At 42.7% G+C, this 25,289-nt stretch overlaps 1 protein-coding gene across 5 annotated transcripts in view; it reads right to left on the bottom strand.

Annotated features, from left to right (window-relative positions):
* Nucleotides 1-21,652, bottom strand: part of LOC129838083 (thyroid hormone receptor-associated protein 3-like) — a 30,421-nt gene extending 8,769 nt beyond the window's left edge. The window contains exons 1-5 of one of the 5 annotated variants that reach the window (XM_055904791.1): nt 21,248-21,652; nt 14,148-14,287; nt 2,234-3,160; nt 757-1,497; nt 209-381 (exon numbers count right to left, since the gene is read on the bottom strand). In XM_055904791.1, coding sequence (XP_055760766.1) covers nt 209-381; nt 757-1,497; nt 2,234-3,160; nt 14,148-14,257 — 1,951 coding nt within the window. In that variant the 5' untranslated portion in view covers nt 14,258-14,287; nt 21,248-21,652. Of the gene's footprint in view, nt 1-208; nt 382-756; nt 1,498-2,233; nt 3,161-4,232; nt 9,883-14,147; nt 14,288-21,247 lie in introns of those variants that run through there. The other 4 variants (XM_055904787.1, XM_055904788.1, XM_055904789.1 and 1 more) reach the window with 4 other exon arrangements.
* Nucleotides 21,653-25,289: the final 3,637 nt, after the last annotated feature.

The following is a 25,289-nucleotide window of genomic DNA, read 5'->3' as shown; positions in this document are numbered from 1 at the left end:
ATATTTTTCCATAATCATTCCCACACAGGATTGCACTGCAGGGCTAGATTCACAAGCACTTGGCAACCCTTTTCAATTTGAACTATCAACTGATATACTGTATAGGCTATATAAACCTTTTGATATCGCAATTGCACCTTAACTTGCACCTGTGTAAAAGCACAGCTAGCAGAAAGACTGGTCAGTTGCGGTGTGAGAGGTCAGTCACCTTTAATGTAGTGGACAATGGTGACAATGTGCTGTGCAAACAGCTCTGAGGGACTCCTTTGTAACTGTGTGGCATGAATGTGCTGGAAGATAGAGCGAAACTCCTGCTCCTTTTTAGTAGGATGCACAAGATCCCGTGATAACCTTCGCTCACCAACCATAACACCAGAGGAGCTGGGGAAGAGACAAAACAACAACAAAAACATTTCATTTGATGTTTCACCTTTGCCCTTTTTGGCAAAAATAAACAGAGAACAAAGAATGGGATCTTTCTCATGAGACTTTTATAAACAACACCTGAAAGATTTAATCGGGAGAGGTCATTTCATTATCTCAATTGTCTTAGCACACATCTTAATTCATTTTGACAAAGCTCATGGTTTCATAGAACTATGACTCAAAGAGGCTATAAAACATGGTCCAGGCCTGAGCCAAAGAGTGTGTCTCATGATTCATGGCTTCCTGCTAATGGAGATCGAAACCTACCTAAGGCGATAAGGCATCAGAGTCTCTATGTGAATCTATATGATGATGGTGCATTCTGCTTACCTTGCCACGTCATCTCTGAGGGAATCCATTCTGACGCTGAACTCCGCTCCTCTTTTCTCAGAGGCCCTTGGGGGAGAGTCCTCCCCCCTGACCATGAACATCTCCCGGTCAGAGTTCCTCCGTGGTGCGGGTATGGGGGACCGGCTGGAGGCAGCTTTCTCCATCCTCCTGTCTTTGCTGACGTTCTCCGGGGAGAAGCCTCTGAGCATGCCCGCTATGGCCTCTCTCTTGGCCAAGGCCGCAGCTATGGCCGTGGCCTTCTCCTGCTTCTGGCTGCGGTAAATCTCCTCCGCCATGGCATCAAGATCATCATCTTTGGCAGACGCCTGCGAGTAGGCCAGGTCCTCCCACTTGCCGAAGCGCTCCTCAAATAGCTCCCTGGCCGAGAGGGTGACTTTGACCTTGGGCTTGGGCGACACGTCGTCCTCCCGGTCACGCTCTTTGCGGAGCACCTTGGGACGGGACTTGGGTATCATCTCCTCGTCCTCTTCCTCACCATCGCAGGAAAAGAAAGGGGAGGCTTTCAAGAAGCTGTTCAACGACACATTTCCCTCATCGTCATAGTCTTCCCTGTACTTGTACTTCTCGTTCTCCCCTTTGTCGGGCTCTCTGTCAAAGATGCCCCCAGAGGCCTTAATGCCATTCCCTTTCTCCCGCTCCACATCCCCATCATTGGTTTCCATCTCTCTGCCATTCTCCCAACCAGACTGCTTTTTCTTATGATTGTGCTCTTCCAAGAACCTAGACAATGGCGAAGAGAGAAAGAGAAACAACTGTGTTAAAATGCATCTTGGACACCAGTTCAGGTGAGTGCCCTGCAACTTAATTACAAAAAAATGTGAAAGAAATAAGGACGCTTGTCAAAAAAAAATCCCATTGATTGTGGAGGACTTAGGGTAATGGATAATACAGTTATAAACATAGAATATGACAGTCAGCAAAAGATCTCCCCTCTTCAAAGGCCCAAGCCATGAGGGATTTGTCATGGTTAGTGCAGCGTTGACTGGCCAAGAAAACACACACGTCTCAAAACTCCCAAGAGTCCGTAAAGCCTTCTCAACTTACAAACTCCTGTTTCAGCATGCTATGACGACCACCACTTCCCTAAGGGCTTAGGTCCAAGGAAAAATACCAGGGACAAATTATTCTATGTGGATTCTATGTGGTGCATGACGCATTGGGAAAGAACCATGAATTCTAAATACAAATAAAAGACTCTCAGAGAAAGAGTCCTAGACTCATACAATTGGCACGTTACAACTATCCACTATCCACACTAAATAAAAGGTTTAAAAAAATATGACAGATATTTCCTAGCCTTGAAAAGGGTATTTGACCAAAATGTTGACAATAATCATGTGCTAGAATGTGAAAAATGTGAAAAATGAAAAACATGGTAGTGTGTGTGTGTTAACCTTTAATTTCTAAAGATATTTCATAAGTGGCAAAGAGAAAAGGAGAAAAATATTTGTATTACCTTTTGAACACTGAGGAGATAGCTGCTTTATCTCCTGCCAGGTTGTCGTCTTTAGAGAAGAAGCCAAAGCCAGAGAACACAGGTGTGGGGCTTTTCTGAGAAGGGCTTTTGGTGGAAGGTGAACTGCCCACTGTCTGTATCTGCCATGAGGGGGCACCATTGGAATTGGAGCCATTAGCATTAGTGCTTTTAGGAGAGGGACTAGACTGGGTCGAAGCTGGGGCGCCCTGACCAATGATAACAGCTGAGCGCACCTGAGGACTTGACTCCTTGGGGCTGTTGCTGTTGCTGTGATCCGTCACGCCCTGCCAGTTAGCCTTGGGCTTGTCCCCACCAGCGCTCCCATCAGGCCCTGCAGACCCCCCTGTTATCTCCACGGGCTCGCCATCTCCTCCTCCTCCTCCTTTCTTCTGGACCTCCTTGGAGGCAGAGCGCTCCTCCTTGACATCCTTAGAGTTCTGCGTGGCCGACCCAGAGCCCGACCTGCGTGTGGGAGAGGAGGAATGTGAGGAAGAGGAGTGGGGGGAGCGCCGGGATCGGGGCGAGGAAGAGCGGTCCGAGACCTTGGAGTGGCTGTGGGAACGAGGGCTACCCGAGCGCTTTTTAGGGGTACGGGACCGTCCCCGTCTCGGGCTGTGGGGGTGTTGCTGCTGCTGTTGTTGCTGCTGCTGTTGGGGGTGCTGCCTGTAGTTCTGCCAGTTATTGGGGCGGTAGTTGTTGTTGTAGCCGCCTCCCCCACCCCTCTGGAAGCGCCCCCGTGGGAAGTAACCCCGCCCTCGGCCTCTGAAGTAGTAGGGCCTCCGGAAGCCTCGGTGGTAGCCCCGGAACTCACGGTTATTATTCTGGTACTCCCTTGGGTAGTTCCGCTCTCGGTTATTGTGGGATGGAGAATGAGATCTGGAGCGCGAGCGAGTGCGGGACCTAGAGCTTTGAAAGTGGGAGAAAGAGAGAAGGGAGAATGGAGAGAGAGATGAAAGGGAGGGAAGACAAAGAAAAGATGACTGATTACACCTTCCATTGTATAAATCTGATTAGAAAAAAAATGCTTTGAGGAAAAAGGTGTGCAATGCTGTTTTTCTCAAGACTATAAACAAGCTTATATTATGAGCAATTCATTTGTTTGTGTTGCTTATGAAAGTGACGCTGTCCTCCTTCCGAAACCTTTGAAACAATTAGGCCAACACATTTTGTTTTCAAGTTCACATTTCTCATGGATCTACAGCTTAAATTCAAGTGATTTCTGGTTACAGGAAAAATTCAAAAAAAAGTGACAGATACTCATGTACTTAGCAGTTGTGTTTTTGTAAAGTATATCATAATCCCATGTACAGGTAATGACATGGCACACTGTGATGCATATATGTGCATCGGACAAATATATTAACAGAGGTAGCAAATCACATCTTAACATTGAACTGCTGGGAAGTGGAAATACATGGGTGCACAATGGAGCAAAACAGACTTCTCGTTTCATCTAGAGACATGGCTGTGAGGACTACCCAGTCCACATGGTGGCTCCATAGCACCATGGACGCTAAAGCATAACAGAGGTAGCCTTCAGTACCACTAGACAAGTTTCTCCAGTTTCTAAAACAATCTATCGCCTCTGTAAGTATTCAGATTTAGTTGACAGATATGGTCCATCTTAGCTACAGTAAAGAAAACAATCTCATTTTAAAGAGGATACATCTCTGAAATTTCTTATCGCACGATACAACAATAAATAGACTGGTAAATAAGCAGAATCCTTTGATAATAACATATGAGTTAAAAGTCATTAAAATCTCAAACTGCAAAGATGGAGAACTTTCACGAATAACAATGAGAAATCCAAACTACAGTCAGCATTAGAGAAAAATACCTAATATGACATCACTTAGACTAAAAGCACACAAAATCGAAACAGAAAACCACCATTGACAGAACAATCTAGTACTTCTAAATAAGACCCATCTGGAAACCTTTGAAGTAAATAACAAAGCCCTGCTGTACTACTCACCCCGTGTGTTTTTTCATTGGAATTAAGAGTAAGCAGAGAAAGTAGTGCACCGAGCAGCATTGCACACTCACATTGAGAGCAAGACAATCTGCATCTCTTATGCTGAGCACTAGTGGAAAGAGGCGGTCACATGGGCCATATGGGAAAAATGTCTACTCTAATCCTTCAAAGCAAAAGGAGGGGGCTAGGCTTGCCAATTACCCTGGCTGGCCAGCCTGCCCAGAAACCTAGGCTAAAAGGAGCAATTCAGTCAGACAGCAACTATATACAGGGATTTAGGACTAGAGGTCGACCGATTAATCGGAATGGCCGATTAATTAGGGCCGATTTCAAGTTTTCATAACAATCGTAAATCGGTATTTTTGGACACCGATTTGGCCGTTTTTTTTTTTTACACCTTTATTTAACCAGGCAAGTCAGTTAAGAACACATTCTTATTTTCAATGACGGCCTAGGAACAGTGGGTTAACTGCCTTGTTCAGGGGCAGAACGATAGATTTTTACCTTGTCAGCTCGGGGGGTAACGATGCTTCGAGGGTGGCTGTTGTCGATGTGTTCCTGGTTCGAGCCCAGATAGAGGCGAGGAGAGGGACGGAAGCTATACTGTTACACTGGCAATACTAAAGTGCCTATAAGAACATCCAATAGTCAAAGGTATATGAAATACAAATGGTATAGAGAGAAATAATCCTATAATTCCTATAATAACTACAACCTAAAACTTCTTACCTGGGAATATTGAAGACTCATGTTAAAAGGAACCACCAGCTTTCATATGTTCTCATGTTCTGAGCAAGGAACTTAAGCGTTAGCTTTTTTACATGGCACATATTGCACTTTTACTTTCTTCTCCAACACTTTGTTTTTGCATTATTTAAACCAAATTGAACTTTTTTCATTATTTATTTGAGGCTAAATGTATTTTATTGATGTATTATATTAAGTTAAAATACGTGTTCATTCAGTATTGTTGTAATTGTCATTATTACAAATAAAATGTAAAAAATCGTCCGATTTACCGGTATCAGCTTTTTTGGTCCTCCAATAATCGGTATCGGTATCGGCGTTGAAAAATCATAATCGTCCGACCTCTATTTAGGACAGCTAAAATCACAGTTTTATGAATGAAATGGTCTAATATTACATAATACAGCATCTACAGCATTTTCAAACCAAACAATGTAGACTATCTTTGCATTGGATTTCAATTTCACTTGAAATGCTAAAGATTTCTGTCTACATGGAGTACTTTTGATGAAGGAACATTTCATGGAATGCTTTACATCTAAAATAAGTCATGTTTGTGCGTGTGTGCCGTCTTGTATTGCGAGAGGGTTACATTTCACACACTGTAAACAGTGATAGGCCAATCCAGGGTCAGTGTTGACTTTCATGTTCAAGCCATCTCTTTTCTGAACTAACAGAACTCAAGACCATGGCTTAATAGTGCCATGCCATGCAGTGCCACTCCCCGGAAAAGAGCTGCCATGCACTCCATTTTAATAGACACAAAACAATTCTGCCAGCAACAAGAGTGGCCGGTGGCGTCACACTCAAACCACAGTTTCCCTTGCAAATTAACAACATTGCAGCCGACTGACAGATAACCCACACCCCTGCCAAGGAATTTCCATTTAGGACTACAAAGCAACATAGTAAAAGCACTAGGTAGATGTTGGACATGTAGCCTACTAAGGAATGCCAATATCGTAGTAAGGGAAAGGTGATACCTAGTCAGTTGTACTGAATGCATTCAACTGAAATGTGTCTTCCGCATTTAACCCAACCCCTTCTGAATCAGAGAGGTGCGGGTGATGCAAATAATTCTGAAATGTTTCTGGTGCAAGTCAAAGGCCTGTGTAGTAGTGGGAGAGCTCATTACAAATGGCCAAGTACCAAGTCTCACTGAGGCAAGTGTGCCATCACAGCACCAGAGCTCTTTCCCACATACATCAATGTCCTTTGTATAAAGTGCACCAGACCCTGGGTAAGGCCCGTATCCAATAGAAAGCTGTTGTCGCTCTGCAGTTAATATGAGCGCCAACTCACCATAAAACACAGGAAGTGGATGGGTTTTGAGGCAGGAAATCAAAAGATGTATGCTTCAGCACCACTGCAACCCCTTCCAAGCACACTCAAATATTACGCCACGGACATCTGCAGAAAGAATGGGGTGTCAGCTATGACATGACACCTCGACTTTGAAAAAAATCTATTTTGGTTATTGAACTACAGTAAGCGAGGTGGATTTACACTCATTAACAGAATTGCGTTAAAGGAATTGCATCATGGGTCTCTGATCTGGATATGAATGTCATTCTCTTCATGGTGGTGTATTCTAAATAGGTACACAAAAGGTAGAAATATGCAATATCCTTCTTTGCATATTTGGTTATTATTTTACACACTGGCTATTATTTTAATGAGCTCAGCCACCAAACAAGACCCTGTTTGGTTGGTTCGGACCGGACCAAATCTGAACCAATTATAGACGTCTATGTTTCACAAGTTTGGACATCAAAGTACAGCACAGTAGAGCTCAGTAGAGTACAGTACAGTACAGCACAGCACAATAGAGTAGGATTCAGTGCAGTACAATAGTTCAGTACTGTAGAGTATATTCAATTAGAATATAATTCAGTACAGTAGAACTCAGTACAGTACAGTAGAGTAGAATTCAGTTCCGTAAAGTATTCAGAACTGTACAGTCCAGTACAATACATTATAGTGTACTCAACTCTAGTGTGGTCTACTGTGTACTGTACTGAACTCTACTCCACTCTATTCTAGAGTACAGAACATACACTGCTTTTCTTTACTTTACTGTTCTTTACTCCACTGTGCTCTACTGTACTGTAATGTACTGTGCTTTCCAAATTGTTGAAACATAGATATCTATGATTGGTTCAGATTTGGTCCAGTTTGGGTCAAATGAAGGCTAGTCCTGACGTTTGTAGACGTTGAAATCAAGGCTAGGGCGGACTGACCAAATGTCAACTAATTTTCAACGTCCATGGACGTCCGGTATCGGTCTGTGCTCAGTGGATGAAGATGCTGCTGGTTACATTAAATGGAAAGAGAGGGGGCTCATGGGTAGGTGTCAGTAAGAGCCGTGAGAGGTGACATTAATTGGAGGTAGAGAAGGCGAGAGAGGGAGGATTGTCCGACTCTTCACACTCTTGCTTTGACCACCAGACGACAGAAATAGAAAGGAAACCGTTATTAGCCGAACATATTCCAGTGGAAGGGAGGACAGTAGCAGGTGACCCACTTGTGGTTTGTGAGTACTATGATTTCCCATTTTAGCCTATTAAATAGCAGAAATCCCGTTACAGATCTTTATGAAATTTTGTTACCGATTTTTATTCACTTAATAATTCATAAACAAAATGTATATTAGTAAAAACAGTATAACTAATTGATAGGTGTACCTTTACTTGTAACTTCTGTGTACTTTCATTATCCTCTCTCCTTATGAGGGTCAGAAATTAGAAAATATCTTAAAGATATGTGGGATTTTGGTAACAGAATTTCAAGGCACAAGGCAATGTTTCCTAAACTTACAGAAGGCAGAAAAAATGTTAAGTGTTGATATTATTTGGCAGGGGTCTTTAATTCAACATTATTGTGATTTTATATAAGAATAAATCAAAGCCTTTGCTTATTCCATCTTGACATTCATAAAGCTTTCATAAACACTACATAAATGTGTAACAAATCATCTAAGGGAAAGGGGGGTACATAGTCATTTGTACAACTGAATGCCTTCAATTGAAATGTGTCTCTCTGAATCAGAGAGGTGTGGGGGGCTGCCATAATCGACATCCACGTCGTCATCGCCCGGGGAACAGTGGGTTAACTGCCTTGCTCAGAACAACAGATTTTTACCTTGCCAGCTCGGGAATTCGATCCAGCAACCTTTCGGGTTACTGGCCCACGCTCTAACCACTAGGCTACCTGCCGATCTATAAATATATGTCATGCTTTATAAAGGGTTCATAAATGTGGCATAACTGTGTGACATAACCACCAATGTCAAATGTGACATAACCCACTATGTCAAATATGACATAAACCTGTGCTTTATAAAAGGTGGCATAAGCACAGCTTAATAAAGGACTTATATATCGTATTAAATTGAGGCTTCACAAAGCATTTATAACCCTGTCAAGCATCTTGGTAGAGTACTGCAATGCCAGGATAGCGGTTTCGATTCCCGGGGCCAGCCATACATAAAAATATATTCACGCATGACTGTCGTTTTCATTAAAATCATCTGCAAAATTTGATACATTACATTTTTCTAAAACATTTCTAGGATGGCCCAACTTCTTAACTAAATGCAGTCAGTCACAGCAAAAAAAATATTGGTGTGGCCTTTTAAAATCAGTTCGATTTTTTCACCGAATTACATTTTCTCAAATTTTCCCAATATCTTCAGGTTTTCCCTTAGTTTTTAACAGAAAAACAACAACATTTGATTTTCTGTGTCCACAACAATGCTCAAACCAAATCAGGGGATGAGTTTTGAGGTCTGTGAGAAATCGAAGAAACTTACATTTTTTAGTGGAGTTGCCCTTTAATTCAGCACTCATTCCCTGCACTGTTGTTTGGTTGGAGAGTTTTTTGTAGTGCAGTAATCGCACATGTGATGATTATGTATTCCATATACAGTGATTTGCATTGTGACCGCCAACGGAATGGGTGGAGTAAAAGGCCAGCAACACTCCGTATTATTCAGAACCCGATGAAATGACACCGTATATACAGTGCCAGTCAAACGTTTGGACACACCTACTCATTCGAGGGTTTTTCTTCATCTTTTACTATTTTCTACGTTGTAGAACAATAGTGAAGACATTAAAACAATGAAATAACATTATGTAGTAACCAAAAAAGTGTTAGATAAATCAAAATATATTTGAGATTCTTCAATTTAGCCACTCTTTGCCTTGATGACAGCTTTGCACACTCTTGGCAATCTCTCAACCAGTTTCATGAGGAATGCTTTTGCAACAGTCTTGATGTCACGTTCCTGACCGGTTTTCTGTTATTTTGTATGTGTTTGACGGTCAGGGCGTGAGTTTGGGTGGGTAGTCTATGTTATATGTTTGTATAAGGGTGACCTGATATGGCTCTCAATTAGAGGCAGGTGGTTTTCATTTCCTCTGATTGAGAGTCATATTAAGGTAGGTGTTTTTACACTGTTTGTTTGTGGGTGGTTGTCTCCCGTGTCAGTGTTTGTCGCGCCACACGGGACTGTCTCGGTTTATGTAGTCTGTTCCTGTTCGTGAGTTCTTCGTGTATTTATGTAAGTTCCATGTCCAGGTCTGTCTACTCCGTTTTGTTATTTTGTTAATTATTCAAGTGTTTTCGTTTCGTGTTTTTTCGTCTTGTTTCATTAAAATCATGTCATCATACCTCGCTGCGTTTTGGTCAAATCCCTGCTCCTCTTCGGATGAAGAGGAGGAGGAAAGCCGTTACACTTGAAGCTGGTTGAGAGAATGCCAAGTGTGTGCAAAGCTGTCGTCAAGGCTATTTGAAGAATCTCAAATATAAAATATACACTGCTCAAAAAAATAAAGGGAACACTTAAACAACACAATGTAACTCCAAGTCAATCACACTTCTGTGAAATCAAACTGTCCACTTAGGAAGCAACACTGATTGTCAATACATTTCACATGCTGTTGTGCAAATGGAATAGACAAAAGGTGGAAATTATAGGCAATTAGCAAGACACCCCCCAAAACAGGAGTGATTCTGCAGGTGGTGACCACAGACCACTTCTCAGTTCCTATGCTTCCTGGCTGATGTTTTGGTCACTTTTGAATGCTGGCGGTGCTCTCACTCTAGTGGTAGCATGAGACGGAGTCTACAACCCACACAAGTGGCTCAGGTAGTGCAGTTCATCCAGGATGGCACATCAATGCGAACTGTGGCAAAAAGGTTTGCTGTGTCTGTCAGCGTAGTGTCCAGAGCATGCAGGCGCTACCAGGAGACAGGCCAGTACATCAGGAGACGTGGAGGAGGCCGTAGGAGGGCAACAACCCAGCAGCAGGACCGGTACCTCCACCTTAGTGCAAAGAGGTGCACTGCCAGAGCCCTGCAAAATGACCTCCAGCAGGCCACAAATGTGCATGTGTCAGCATATGGTCTCACAAGGGGTTTGAGGATCTCATCTCGGTACCTAATGGCAGTCAGGCTACCTCTGGCGAGCACATGGAGGGCTGTGCGGCCCCACAAAGAAATGCCACCCCACACCATGACTGACCCATCGCCAAACCGGTCATGCTGGAGGATGTTGCAGGCAGCAGAACGTTCTCCACGGCGTCTCCAGACTCTGTCACGTCTGTCACATGTGCTCATGTGCTCAGTGTGAACCTGCTTTCATCTGTGAAGAGCACAGGGCGCCAGTGGCGAATTTGCCAATCTTGGTGTTCTCTGGCAAATGCCAAACGTCCTACACGGTGTTGGGCTGTAAGCACAACCCCCACCTGTGGACGTCGGGCCCTCATACCACCCTCATGGAGTCTGTTTCTGACCGTTTGAGCAGACACATGCACATTTGTGGCCTGCTGGAGGTCATTTTGCAGGGCTCTGGCAGTGCACCTCCTTGCACTAAGGCGGAGGTACCGGTCCTGCTGCTGGGTTGTTGCCCTCCTACGGCCTCCTCCACGTCTCCTGATGTACTGGCCTGTCTCCTGGTAGCGCCTGCATGCTCTGGACACTACGCTGACAGACACAGCAAACCTTTTTGCCACAGTTCGCATTGATGTGCCATCCTGGATGAACTGCACTACCTGAGCCACTTGTGTGGGTTGTAGACTCCGTCTCATGCTACCACTAGAGTGAGAGCACCGCCAGCATTCAAAAGTGACCAAAACATCAGCCAGGAAGCATAGGAACTGAGAAGTGGTCTGTGGTCACCACCTGCAGAATCACTCCTGTTTTGGGGGGTGTCTTGCTAATTGCCTATAATTTCCACCTTTTGTCTATTCCATTTGCACAACAGCATGTGAAATTTATTGACAATCAGTGTTGCTTCCTAAGCGGACAGTTTGATTTCACAGAAGTGTGATTGACTTGGAGTTACATTGTGTTGTTTAAGTGTTCCCTTTATTTTTTTGAGCAGTGTATTTTGATTTGTTAAACACTTTTTTGGTTAGTACATGATTCCATATGTGTTATTTCATAGTTTTTTTGATCTCTTCACTATTATTCTACAATGTAGAAAATAGTAAAAATAAAGAAAAACCCTTGAATGAGTAAGGTGTTCGAAAACTTTTGACCGGTAGTGTATGTGTTAGGAATGACCAAAGGTGTCTGACTTTATAGTAAGTACAGCGTCATATGATATAAGGCATTTATGTATATGCTGTACATTTCAAAATGTTTCTGACTTTAAATTAAGTAAAGACCCATGTGATATAGAGTATTTATGTATGTGTTGAGAATGACTGAAGGTGTCTCACTTCAAACTAAGTACTACAGGACACTACATAGAGTGTCAGTAAATAGGTTATTAACGTTCTGCTGATTTATGAAGGTTCTCTCGTGATCCACAGGTTACTGTAGGGTGTGTGAGGTATTTAAATAAGTTGATGGACCTGCAAAGCTTTTGTGTGTGTCAGAGCCAAGATGATTTGGAGTAGTCCAACCTAAGTCCACCGCAACAGGTATTCCTCTTCTGTTCCCATGCTGGAGACCAGGGCTTGATTACAACCTGTTACAATGGTGCCAACATTTTGTGGGTGATCTTTCAGTGGGGGAGTGGGTGAAATGTGTCAAAGACCTGATGGACGCAACACCGCACGGCATGGCTCGTTTTGGTTGTGTGTGTGTGTTTGTGCACTGAGGAACATGTAACTTGGTTGCAGAAGAAAGCCACTTTCAATTTATTTCATCAAGGTCAGTGTTTCTTGTTGCAAAGTTGTCTCCAGGCTACTGCACACATGGCACATATAAGCCTGGGATATCAACCATTCAAAGTTATCCTTAGTGGGAGTAACCATATAATGTTAAAGGAGTGACCTTACTGAATGAAGTATTTGTCATTGTCACTAGTTAACACAGTCAGAAATTCATGATTATGGCTAAAACATTTACATTTACATTTAAGTCATTTAGCAGACGCTCTTATCCAGAGCGACTTACAAATTGGTGCATTCACCTTATGACATCCAGTGGAACAGCCACTTTACAATAGAGCATCTAAATCTTTTAAGGGGGGGGGGGGGGGGGTGAGAAGGATTACTTTATCCTATCCTAGGTATTCCTTAAAGAGGTGGGGTTTCAGGTGTCTCCGGAAGGTGGTGATTGACTCCGCTGCCCTGGCGTCGTGAGGGAGTTTGTTCCACCATTGGGGGGCCAGAGCAGCGAACAGTTTTGACTGGGCTGAGCGGGAACTGTACTTCCTCAGTGGTAGGGAGGCGAGCAGGCCAGAGGTGGATGAACGCAGTGCCCTTGTTTGGGTGTAGGGCCTGATAAGAGCCTGGAGGTACTGAGGTGCCGTTCCCCTCACAGCTCCGTAGGCAAGCACCATGGTCTTGTAGCGGATGCGAGCTTCAACTGGAAGCCAGTGGAGAGAGCGGAGGAGCGGGGTGACGTGAGAGAACTTGGGAAGGTTGAACACCAGACGGGCTGCGGCGTTCTGGATGAGTTGTAGGGGTTTAATGGCACAGGCAGGGAGCCCAGCCAACAGCGAGTTGCAGTAATCCAGACGGGAGATGACAAGTGCCTGGATTAGGACCTGCGCCGCTTCCTGTGTGAGGCAGGGTCGTACTCTGCGGATGTTGTAGAGCATGAACCTACAGGAACGGGCCACCGCCTTGATGTTAGTTGAGAACGACAGGGTGTTGTCCAGGATCACGCCAAGGTTCTTAGCGCTCTGGGAGGAGGACACAATGGAGTTGTCAACCGTGATGGCGAGATCATGGAACGGGCAGTCCTTCCCCGGGAGGAAGAGCAGCTCCGTCTTGCCGAGGTTCAGCTTGAGGTGGTGATCCGTCAGAACCCGGCCCACTTCCACAATGTATCTTCTTTAAAATTAGATTTTAAATCTAACCATAACTAATAAAAGCCAAGTTTGATGTGTTGGTCCTCCAGAACTTCCACACATTTGGGTGGAAGGGTCTGCGAATGAGATTAGGTGTAATATGACTAACATTACTTGACTTTAAAGCGCAATCCAATCCTTCGACCCAACATGTCACCCTTTATAAAGCACATGGTTATATCACATTCGACATAGTTGGTTATGTCACATTTGACATGGGTGATTATGTCACATAGTTATGCCACATTTATGACCCTCTATAAAGCATGATATATGGTTATAGATACTTTGTAACACATTTATGACTGAGCTTTCATTTGACATGCTACTATGAACTTCACATGTTGGTGATGACAAATGAAACATGTCATTCATTGAGGCCCAAACATAGCATGTATAGTCCACACATAACTTGGAGATCAGCAACCAATCAGGAGCATTTAAAAACGTTGACTAATCTACATAGCAACAACCTTTGTTGGGTCAAAAGCATTTCTTATATTCTATGTGTAGCATATCTGGCAACTCCTATCTCATTTCGAATTGTCACTCCTATTGTTTTCCATATAGACAGAAAGACGGAAAAAATCTTTCTCCGAAAACTGTTACCCCCCCTCTTGTTTCTGTTTCAAAATCTTCTTCAGGCTCTCTACCCATGTAATGACCTTTTACAGAAAAAAAATACTTCATAAGTCCTTATAAGGTGGAATATGTTGGTTCATCCCTCTTAACCTGTTCATAGACAATTTATAGACAAAATAATACGAATTCATAACAATGTCCTAGTTTGAGGTGGTCTTGGAGTTACTCACTTTGAGTAAGTTAGCTAAGTTACAGTAAGTTACGTTGTTAGCCACCTGTAGCGATGTTTCCTAGATCTGGATCGTGAGCTGCTTCTGGAGCGAGATCTGGACCAGGACCCAGAGTGGGACCGAGACTTGGACGCCGACTTCGTTGCCTTGGACATCACTGCAGGCAACCTCTTTGAGACGACAGCCTGTAAGACAAACAGAGGGGAGTGATCATGAGCATCTATTCAATTTCAACATTTCACCGACAGGTTCCATCGGCCCACATAGGCAACATTGAATAAGTAGAACGAGGAACATTTCAAATCAGCTAAAGTGCTAGTCATAGGATTAATAACAATGATTGACTATTATTTAATTTCTATCATCTGAAACCATTGCGTACAAAAACGGACATTCTTCAAAGAGGCCTACTACATAGGAGATACCCACAATTGAATACAACTTAACAAGATAAAGGATTCTTCACATACGTATTTGAAGATGTAGAGCAAAACGACTGTCAAATAGTACAAGTGGGCGAATCTGTCCATCACTGTGACCGAAGTATCAGGTGGAAAACTACAACCAGAAGGCTAGGCCGCTGAATGATTATCTACAGTCACTGCAGAAACAGAGGGATTGAGATAAAGAGCTGTGACTCGAGAAAACCATGACAACAATGCCTCCAAGAGACATGAGGCATTCAAGAGATGCCATACTTCAGAAAAGCTTCTGTGCAAAAATGTACTAGCGTACACTAACTATTGCTGCCCCCAAAAAACTGTTGGAGAACAGTGAGGATACTGCAGGTGCAAGTAACATAATCAGTCAAACCAGTTTCATGTAGTCAGTTTAAACCAGTTTCATGTAGTCAGTCATTTGCATTAAGGAATCAGTTTCATTCCAGTGATGGGACTGAACTTTTGACTTGTATTGGTCCCAAGAAAAGATGAGGAACCTTACACTAAGTCTGCTTAAGTATAGACTTCACTCTAATGGGATAGATGCATTCTACGCTCGAGCCACTATACACACTTTATATATCCAGTAACAAATGGAACAATCACCTTACATTCCACTAGCCTGTCACATTGTCCCTAATTATTGTGCTAGTCTAAGAATGGTGGATGGGAATGCTTGTTCTCACAAAAGAGAGAAATCCTTATAGCCAGGTGTACAAAAATAGACTAATGGCAGCTTTCAGCAAAGATAAAAGAGGAAAGTGTAGGGGTTGTTTCACTACTTACCAAACACCCATCAGTCTCATTGTTAGGACAGCATTCTATGTTAATAGAAAATTCATTAATCATTCCAATATTTAATAGTATTACAACCTGTTTTTGTTCCCGTGTAGATGATTTTAGAACCACTTTACGTGCAAAGGTGGAAAAGAAAAAGAGAGAAGGAGTATGAGGAGTGACAGCGAAGGCTTTATGGACACGGTGGACCAATGAAGAAATAATAACATACATGACTGATGTTTGTAACACGTTTATAACTTTCAAATCAGTCTCAGCGCTAAATGGAATGCAATAGAAAATGACAGGCAACATTTACAGGTCAGGGGCGTTACGATATCATCATTATACAGGACAGGACAAGATGGCGCTGACAGACACGGTCGCCCTGTTTCTAGCTCCTAGACAACTTTGCAGAATTTTTGTTGTTGTTGTGTTATCTCTTACATTATTTGCTCAGAGCGTTTGTTGTATTATTACCTACAGCTGAAAAATAAACTTTTGGACATTAGATCAGCGGTCACTAACCATAAATTTCAGCAGAAATTTGGCTTCCCTGACCTGGATCCTTTGTTTGAACTTTCCGAGGCAGCTCTATTCATCCTGGGGGCTGCACCAAAATCCCGACATCGGAGAAGAGGAAGAAGTCCAGAGAAGTGGAAGAAGAAGTGGGGCCCTAGTCAGACTCAAGCGGCGTGAATACCATCCACCGCTTCTGAGTATATTACTTGCTAACGTTCAGTCCCTGAACAATAAAGTAAACAAGTTCAGGGCGAGGATCTCCTTCCAGAGAGACATCGGGGACTGTAACATACTCTTTTTTACGGAATCATGGCTCTCTCCGGATATATTGTCCCCGTCCATTCAGCCAGCGGGGTTCTCCATCCATCGCACAGACAGGAAGAAAAAACTCTCAGGGGAAAAGAAAGGCGAAGGGATTTGTTTCATGATTAACAACTCATGGTGTGATTGTGGTAACATACTGTACATGAACTCAAGTCCTTTTGTTCTCCTGATCTGGAATACCTCCCCATCAAATGCAGACCACATTACCTCCCAAGATAATTTTATTTGGTCATCATAACTGCAGTGTATATTCGACAATACAGGGACAAAGTGGAGTTGCAATTCAATGGCTTAGACACAAGACATATGTGGAAAAGAACCCAAACAATCACGGATTATAAAGGGAAATCTAGCCACGTCAAACACAACGTCTCACTCCCGGATAAACTAAACACCTTCTAAGCCCGCTTGGAGAAAAACAACATTGAGACACCGACACAGACCCCCTCCACTCATGAGAACTGTGTGCTCTCGCTCTCCGTGGCCAACGTGATTTTGTCATTTAAGCGTGTTAACCCTCGCAAGGCTGCCGGCCCAGGTAGCATCCCAAGCTACGTACTCAGAGCATGTGCAGACCAGCTGGCTGGAGTGTTCACAGACATATTCAATCTCTCCATATCTCAGTCAGTTGTTCCCACTTGCATCAAGACGTCCGCCATTGTTCCTGTACCCAAGAAAGCAAAGGTAACTGAACTAAATGACTATCGCCCCGTAACACTCACTTCTGTCATCATGAAGTGCATTGAGAGGCTAGTTAAAGACCATATCACCTCCACCTTGCCCAACAATCTAGACCCACTACAAAGTCGCATACCGCCCCAACAGATCCACGGCTGACGAAATCGCCATTACACTGCACACTGCCCTATCCCACCTGGGCAAGAGAAATACCTATGTAAGGAATGCTGTTTGTAGACTACAGCTCAGCCTTCAACACTATGGTTCCCTCCAAGCTCATCACTAAGATCAGGGCCCTGGGTCTGAACCCTGAAGAATGCAGTCTGTTCTGGAGGCAAAGAGGGATCCAACCCGGTACTAGATGGGCGTACCCAATAACTCTGACATTGCTCATTCTGATATAAAAAAATAAATAATAATTACTTTTTGGATTATGTGCGTATAGTTTCATATTGCTAGGTATTATTACTGCACTGTTGGAGCTGCACCTGCGATATCATCTGCAAATATGTGTACGCGACCAATACACTTCGATTTGATTATACAAAGTTACAAGATATTACTGGAGAGCTTTATAAGATTCACAGACTGAACAACTGGGGTGCCAATAAGAAGAGGTCACTCTGGCTCACCTTGAATGTCAACTATGTGTGAAAAACACTCTTCGAAATAAACTAATTGAAAGGATAACGTCATATGGTGCCAGACCAGCAAGTGGATTGGCTCGTGAGAGTTGAGAAGATTATCTGATTATTGGGCCTAATGCATCTGCCAATCAGTGGCTAGAGAATGTCCATTCTTCAATAGCACAATCAGTGCCTAACATGTTCCTTACCCCTGTGGAGGGTAAATACGATTCCTTAAGGGGATTCTGGCTATATTCTGAGAATGATTCATAAGATCCAGCAGATGAGGTTATTCAGTCTATGGACACTCTCCATGGCATATGATCTTCGGTCTAAGTGGGCAGGGATCAAAACATTTATTTTTCATTTTGAAAAGCATCTGAGGGGGGATGCCATGAGGAGGAAATTGCAGACTAAACATTGGGAGGACTTCAAAAACGGTGCACCGGCATCAAGCAGCACATGCTAGTCGCAGAGTATATCCCTGCTACTATTTTGGTGATCCCTCCTCCTGCTACTCCTCTATGGTGCTCCTTCCCTCGCTTTTCTTCATTGCAGACTGCGCTTGTTATTTTTGGCTTCCAGGGCTAATTTCCTGAAGGCACTGGAATATACTTTTTCGCTTACCGGGCACATTTCATGACTGGCATTCAGAGCGTGCTCCCGTATCCACATTTGGAAAAATAAAGGGAAACTAAACCCTGGTCAACAGATGGTATGGCATATTATGAAATTAGACATTTTGCAAAGTACTCTCTGCAGAAGACCTTTATCACCTAGTCATACACAGCTGATTTAATAGCTGTAGACTATAGCTGTGTAGCTGTATAACTGCATATACTGTAATACCAAGAATCTGTTTAAAACTAATTAAGCAAACAAAAAAAAACATCTGTTTTTCTCAGGACTGGTTTCACATGGCTGAGAATAACCCTTTCTGAAAGCTCTTAAATGCCTGTCAAATGAAACTAAACAGGATGAGGGACTTTTGCATTCATCCACTAGACCCACTACTAGAGTATAATCACTTCCTTCACTTAATTTTGTGTGACTGGTTTATCTTACTGGTAAAACCGTGTAGCGCATTGCAGGGGCCAAAACTGGGCAAACTGGGCATTCACTAGGTAACTATTGTATCATGTATCATCATCTTAAACTTAAATAGATGCTCCCCTGAATTGTGTGTGAATGGTTTATCCTACTGGTAAAACGGCAAGGATATGTGTAGCCCATTCCAGTTGTAGTTAGTTGTAACTTAATAAGTAATAAGTGTCTGTAAAGTGTGATGAATCATGGGTCCATTCAGTCAGAGAACAGTGACCCACTTCCAACTGATAACCAGAGGCAGCTGCCTGTCTCCTCCTGACAGAGTGTGCTCCCCAGCCTAATCACTAGGATTTAAACATCCAAAAGGCTGTGACAAGCATCTACACTAATTATGTACCCTCTACTGACAGACACACAAACACACCCAAAGAGCCCCTGGTGCAAAGAGTGACAGCTGCTCAAGCCCGGTCACCTGTTCATTTAAGGGCAAAAGTTGTTGCGGACAATGGTTGGGCAACTCGATACAGCAGCAAGAGTATAAACAGACACACTCCGCTCAATCAACTACACTATCCTTAAGACCTGGATGCCTCAGAAGCAGCTGGAATCACATTTGGCATCTATATGGACCACTGAGATAACACTCGCCATAGCAACTGTCACTGATGTTGTCTTTGGTTACCAAAATGGACCAGAAATGTGGGCATCATTGTCAGGGTGTCAGAGTTTTCCCTCAAGACGTGGCTTTATAGAGGCAGTTTGGGGATTGCCAAGCGGACTCTGCTGCTGGAGTCCAGATACACTGCGTAGCTTCCTTCCATACAGTTCCATGGACATCATAGGATAATTATTATGTTTCTTAAAGTTGTCTTATTACCAAATAAGCCCACTGTAGCCCACTGATTTAGGCCTATTAATAATGGCACCTATTAATAATGGCACCTATTAATAATGGCACTCTCAGATAATAATTCTTTCAACCATGACTGCATCATTGTGATTTTCTGCAGCAAACTCAACACTGACCAAAGCTGACAAACCAACGTTGAATTGGACAATACAACAATAATCACTAAAACCAAACAAAAAAAACCTCACTCGATAACTGAAAGGCTGAGAAAAGTAATGTGCTTCATTTTCTCAGAGTGAGAAAATACAGCGCCCCATAGCAGTGTGTTCTCACTAAAAGCTCAGTGTCTGTCTACGTGAGACAGTCCCTCTGTTGGGTGCAACCGCCACAGCGAGTTCACATCCACTCCCACCATCGGAGAAGGATCCATGTGCGGTACATATAATCTTTGTTGCTACTTGAGACTTCTTTCAAAACCTAGTCAGTCAGCACTATAATCAGTATGTTTATTTCTTGGACTGCTGTAAATAGGTGAAAAGTTCATATGTAGCTATGTGAGCTTTTGATTTACACAACTGTTGTCCTGAAAATACATAGTAGAAAATGACTGAGGCATCCTCAAATCGTGAGGATATGCGTCTTAACTTGCTGCTATCAAGATGGAACTCAACAGCTAAAGGTCCTCTCTATTTTGGTCCGTTGTGAACAGCATGGCAAATGGCAAGCTATCGTTCCTTATTTCAGCAATGTGGTGAGATTATGTATATGTTAGGTCTTGCCTATTGACAGACATTTTCATTCGAATGTAGGCTAAAGCTGTAGATATCCGGTGTACTTGGTCAACTTTCAGCCTACCGGGGCCAAAGTCGTTACATTCACACACAAGTGGCGTTACCCCAGAGTTGGCAGTGTCAAAAACTCCATATCAAATTGTCGACTTCTCCTGTGAACATTGTGGACTGTCTGAAAAGAAATGTCACGTAAATTGTGAATCCTGTGAAGAGACAAGTGTTGATACAACACCCTGTAGATACAACACCCTGTAAATACAACACCCTGTAAATACAACACCCTGTAAATACAACACCCTGTAAATACAACACCCTGACACTGGAGTGTCAGGATCCTCAAATGTACACATCAACCGTAGGCTAGTCAACAACAGAGCATACATACTGTGAAAGACCACAAGGCCGATTACTGTCAATCCCATTGCTTTACAATGATCCCCATGAACAGCAAATGGAAAAGTTATTCTTAGTAAAAAAACAAAAGTGACAGTACAGTACAGCTTCTTTGTTATAAGGACCCGTGCCAGGATACCAGTGGGCATGTGGTTACGCCTTTCTTATCTGTGTACATTTGAACAGATATTATTTGCGCTAAGAGAACAATAAGCCAGGATCCTAGAGCACACTGCAACAGGATATATGATATGATGTAATGATTATTTATGCAAAGGGTGGCACAATCAACCTTGTCCCATTTTTTGCTCATAAATCCTTTGAAATTATAATGGGGGGGGGGGGGGGGACAATGAATGGGGTTTGCACTATGTAACTGATGCGTTTATGAAGAAAGCTGGATACCTCACTGGCTGACTGAACTGAAGCTCGAGCGTTGCTGATCAATCAATCGACAACAAGGAATGCATTTAAAGTGACATCGAGCTGTCGACTTTCTGTCGCTTGAGATATGGTGCCAAAGAAATCCTAGAGAAATGCAAACATAACATTGCTACCGAAACGTTAGTCTATATAATAGTAACTACACTGTATCATGCCATGGGAATAACCTCACATGTGATACATTATAGCATATATAGTAGCTGGTTGGGATACAAGGACATACTAGAGCAAGGACAGACAGGCTATAGCTTACCTCTGATGTTTCCGTTTTTTTTCACGCTCCTCTGGCGGGTCCGGGTCGTATAGCTTCTAGGGTGACAGTCGGCGGAGGATCCGTTGCTGTCACACTGTCAACGAAATAATTTTAGATGATAGGTTGCAATCCGAATAAACAGGCCAGTTGAGCTAACTTTGACTACTGTGTGTCAAGCATCGTATTGACCGAAAAATGTGCGGGAATGACGTTTATCAGCTCGTTCAACAAGCCTTTCATCAGGTCCGTTTCGGATTCATGTCACATTAAATAGCTAGAGCAGTTGTAACGCGACACTGCACTGTGCGCTCACGAGGAATGAATTCAAAGTGGAGAAATCCTCCGAGAACGCATACAATATGCAGCTATAGTACTGGCTACAGTAGAGCCTTCCTTCGCAGCGCAGCAGGGGGTGTGACTAGTGCTCAGTGCGCACACAGGTCGAATTTCCTTCCTGGTATCCCCCCGTCAAACGTACACAGAACAAAAATGTAAATGCAACTTGTAAAGTGTTGGTCCCATGTTGCATGAGCTGAAATAAAATATTCCAGAAATGTTCCGTATGCAAAAAAAGAGAGCTTATTTTCACTCAAATATTGTGCACAAATTTGTTTACATCCCTGTTAGGGAGCATTTATCCGTTGCCAAAATAATCCATCCACTTGACAGGTGTGGCATATCAAGAAGCTGATTAAACAGCATGAGCATTACACAGGTGCACTTCTCGCTGGGGACACAATGCCACAGATGTCTCAAGTTTTGAGGGAGTGTGCAATTGGTATGCTGACTGCAGGAATGTCCACCAGAGCTGTTGCCAGATAATTGAATGTTCATTTCTCTACCATAAGACGCTATTTTAGAGAATTTGGCAGTACGTCCAACCGGCCTCACAACCGCAGACCACGTGTATGGAGTCGTGTGGGCGAGGGGTTTGCCGATGTCAACGTTGTGAACAGAGTGCCCCATGGTGGCTGGTGGGGTTATGGTATGGGCAGGCATAAGCTATGGACAATGAACACAAGTGCATTTTATTGAGGGAAATTTGAATGCACAGAGATACCGTGACAAGATGCTGAGGCCCATTGTTGTGCCATTCATCCGCCGCCATCACCTCATGTTTCAGCATAATAATGCACGGTCCCATGTCGTAAGGATCAGTACACAAATGTTCCAGTTCTTCCATGGTCTGCATACTCACCAGACATGTCACCCATTGAGCATGTTTGGGATGTTCTGGATCGACGTGTACGACAGCATGTTCCAGTTCCCGCCAATATCCATCAACTTCGCACATCCATTGAAAAGGAATGGGACAATATTCCACAGGCCACAATTAACAGCCTGATCAACTCTATGCGAAGGAGATGTGTTGTGCTGCATGAGGTAAATGGTGGTCACACCAGATACTGACTGGTTTTCTGATCCACGCCCCTACCTTTTTTGAAAGATATATGTGACCAAAAGATGCATATCTGTATTCCCAGTCATTTGAAATCCATAGATTAGGGCCTAATGAATATACAGTATTTAAATTGACTGAGTTCCTTACATGAACTGTAAAACTCAGCAAAATCTTTGAAATTGCTACATGTACATATACATATATATGCTACATGTATTTTTGTTCAGTATAGTTACACTAGCAAAATGTTTCCTACTTATACTGTAACAAAGTCCACCACAATTGTTACATTTTTGCAGTCACTACAGTGCTTCTGCAGAAATGTCATTGGTCATGTACGCTGCATACACAGTATAAGGCAGGCGAGAGGTCTTATAGACATGTTCCATAATTTGTTGCTATACTACAGCAAGTTATTTCTGTCCTGGCATAAATTGGACAGGAGGAAAGATCATTAGTCTAGATTAAGATATACCAGAGTGATGGAGACTGAAATGATGATGGTGGCATGAACCTTGCACTAATTGTTCAATATCTACCATAGGTGCTTGACATATTTATTTATCAACAGACCTGAGTGCTTGGACCAACTGGATGCACTGGCAGTTCAGGTCCTGGGGTTACAGTGACATTGCCTTGAGCTGTGTAATTGCAATGCAAATATTGGCACATATGTTAGGATGTATCAAACTAACGTAGTCTCGGAAAAACAGTGAACAAACAAACCCTTAGGCAAAGTTCTGTTGAGTGGTATTGAGACCATTCAAATTGCAAGAATCACAACCCCAACTATTGACTTATATTGACTTATATTGACTTTGCTTTTTATCTTGACATAGACCAGATAGAATGTACATAGTGATCATTTTCCCTTGCCATGTAGGCCTACAGCTTTCCAGTGGTAAGCCTACAAGTGACCCACAAGTAACCTAAAGTACCCCTTGCGTAGACACAACTAGAAGACAATACCCCAATAGTAACTAGCTAGTGGTGGAATAAGTACCCAATTGTCATACCTGAGCAAAAGTAAATAATAATAAAAAATGACTCAAGTAAAAGTGAAAATCACCCAGTAAAATACTACTTGAGTAAAAGTAAAACAATATTTGGTTTTAAAGATAAGTATAAAAACTACATTGAATTGCTCAAATACACTTAAGTATCAAAAGCAAAAGTTTATGCTATATTAAACAAACCAGACGGCACAGTGTTCTTGTTTTTTAAATTGACGGATAGCCAGGGGCACACTCCAACACTCAGACATCATTTACAAACAAAGTATTTGTGTTATTGAGTCCGCCAGATCAGAGGCAGTAGGGATGAACACATGTTGTCATAGTTCCACATGTCACCAGAGGGCGGCAGAGACCGTCCTAGAGACATTAACGACACTCAGGTGTGTCCTATTTACTTATTATTATTTCCCTGTTAAAAGAAGTGTGTTTTCGGTTGTCCTTTGCTGAAGCTTGATTTATGTGCCGTGTGCGTTTGTCTACTGAGTGAGTTTTCGAGACTTCATATTTGTTGTTTTCCCAGTGATACTGTGATCCTTCCGTTACCGTTTCTCAGTAAAGTGTTATGTTTATCCTTAACCGCTGATTCCTTGTCTGGACTCTTCTCTGAACCTGGGTCTAACCTCACCATGTCACACATGTACTCTTGATAAGTGTGAGAACTGGGCCATTTTCCTGTCCTGCTAAATATTTGAAATGTTATTTATAGTTGAAGTCGGAAGTTTACATGCACTTAGTTTGGAGTCATTAAAACACATTTTTCAACCACTCCACAAATTTCTTGTTAACAAACTATAGTTTTGGCAAGTCGGTTCAGAGATCTACTTTGTGCATGACAGAAGTAATTTTTCCAACAATTGTTTACAGGCAGATTATTTCACTTATAATTTACTGTATCACAATTCCAGTGGGTCATAAGTTTACATACACTAAGTTGACTGTGCCTTTAAACAGCTTGAGAAATTCCAGAAAATTATGTAATGGCTTTAGAAGCTTCTGATAGGCAAATTGACATAATTTGAGTCAATTGGAGGTGTACCTGTGTATGTATTTCAAGGCCTACCTTCAAACTCACTGCCTCTTTGCTTGACATCAAAGGAAAATCAAAAGAAATCAGCCAAGACCTCAGATTTTTTTTTAAACCTCCACAAGTCTGGTACATCCTTGGGAGCAATTTCCAAACACCTGAAGGTACCACATTCACCTGTACAAACAATGGTACGCAAGTATAAACACCATGGGACCACGAAGCCGTCATACCGCTCAGGAAGGAGATGAGTTCTATCTCCTAGAGATGAACGTACTTTGGTGCGAAAAGTGCAAAGCAATCCCAGAACAACAGCAAATGACCTTGTGAAGATGCTGGAGGAAACAGATACAAAATTATCTATATCCACAGTAAAACGAGTCCTATATCGACATAACCTGACAGGCCGCTCAGCAAGGAAGAAGCCACTGCTCCAAAACTGCCATAAAAAAGCATATGGAGACAAAGATTGTACTTTTTGGAGAAATGTCCTCTGGTCTGATGAAACAAAAATGGAACTGTTTGGAAATAATGGCCATCGTTATGTTAGGAAGGAAAAGGGGGAGGCTTACAAGCCGAAGAACACCATCCCAGCCGTGA

Source organism: Salvelinus fontinalis, chromosome 38, assembly GCF_029448725.1.
Source record: "Salvelinus fontinalis isolate EN_2023a chromosome 38, ASM2944872v1, whole genome shotgun sequence".
Classification (NCBI taxonomy): domain Eukaryota; kingdom Metazoa; phylum Chordata; class Actinopteri; order Salmoniformes; family Salmonidae; genus Salvelinus; species Salvelinus fontinalis.
The sequence above is the reverse complement of the archived record's forward strand: the minus strand, read 5'-3'. Positions and strand labels throughout refer to the sequence as shown.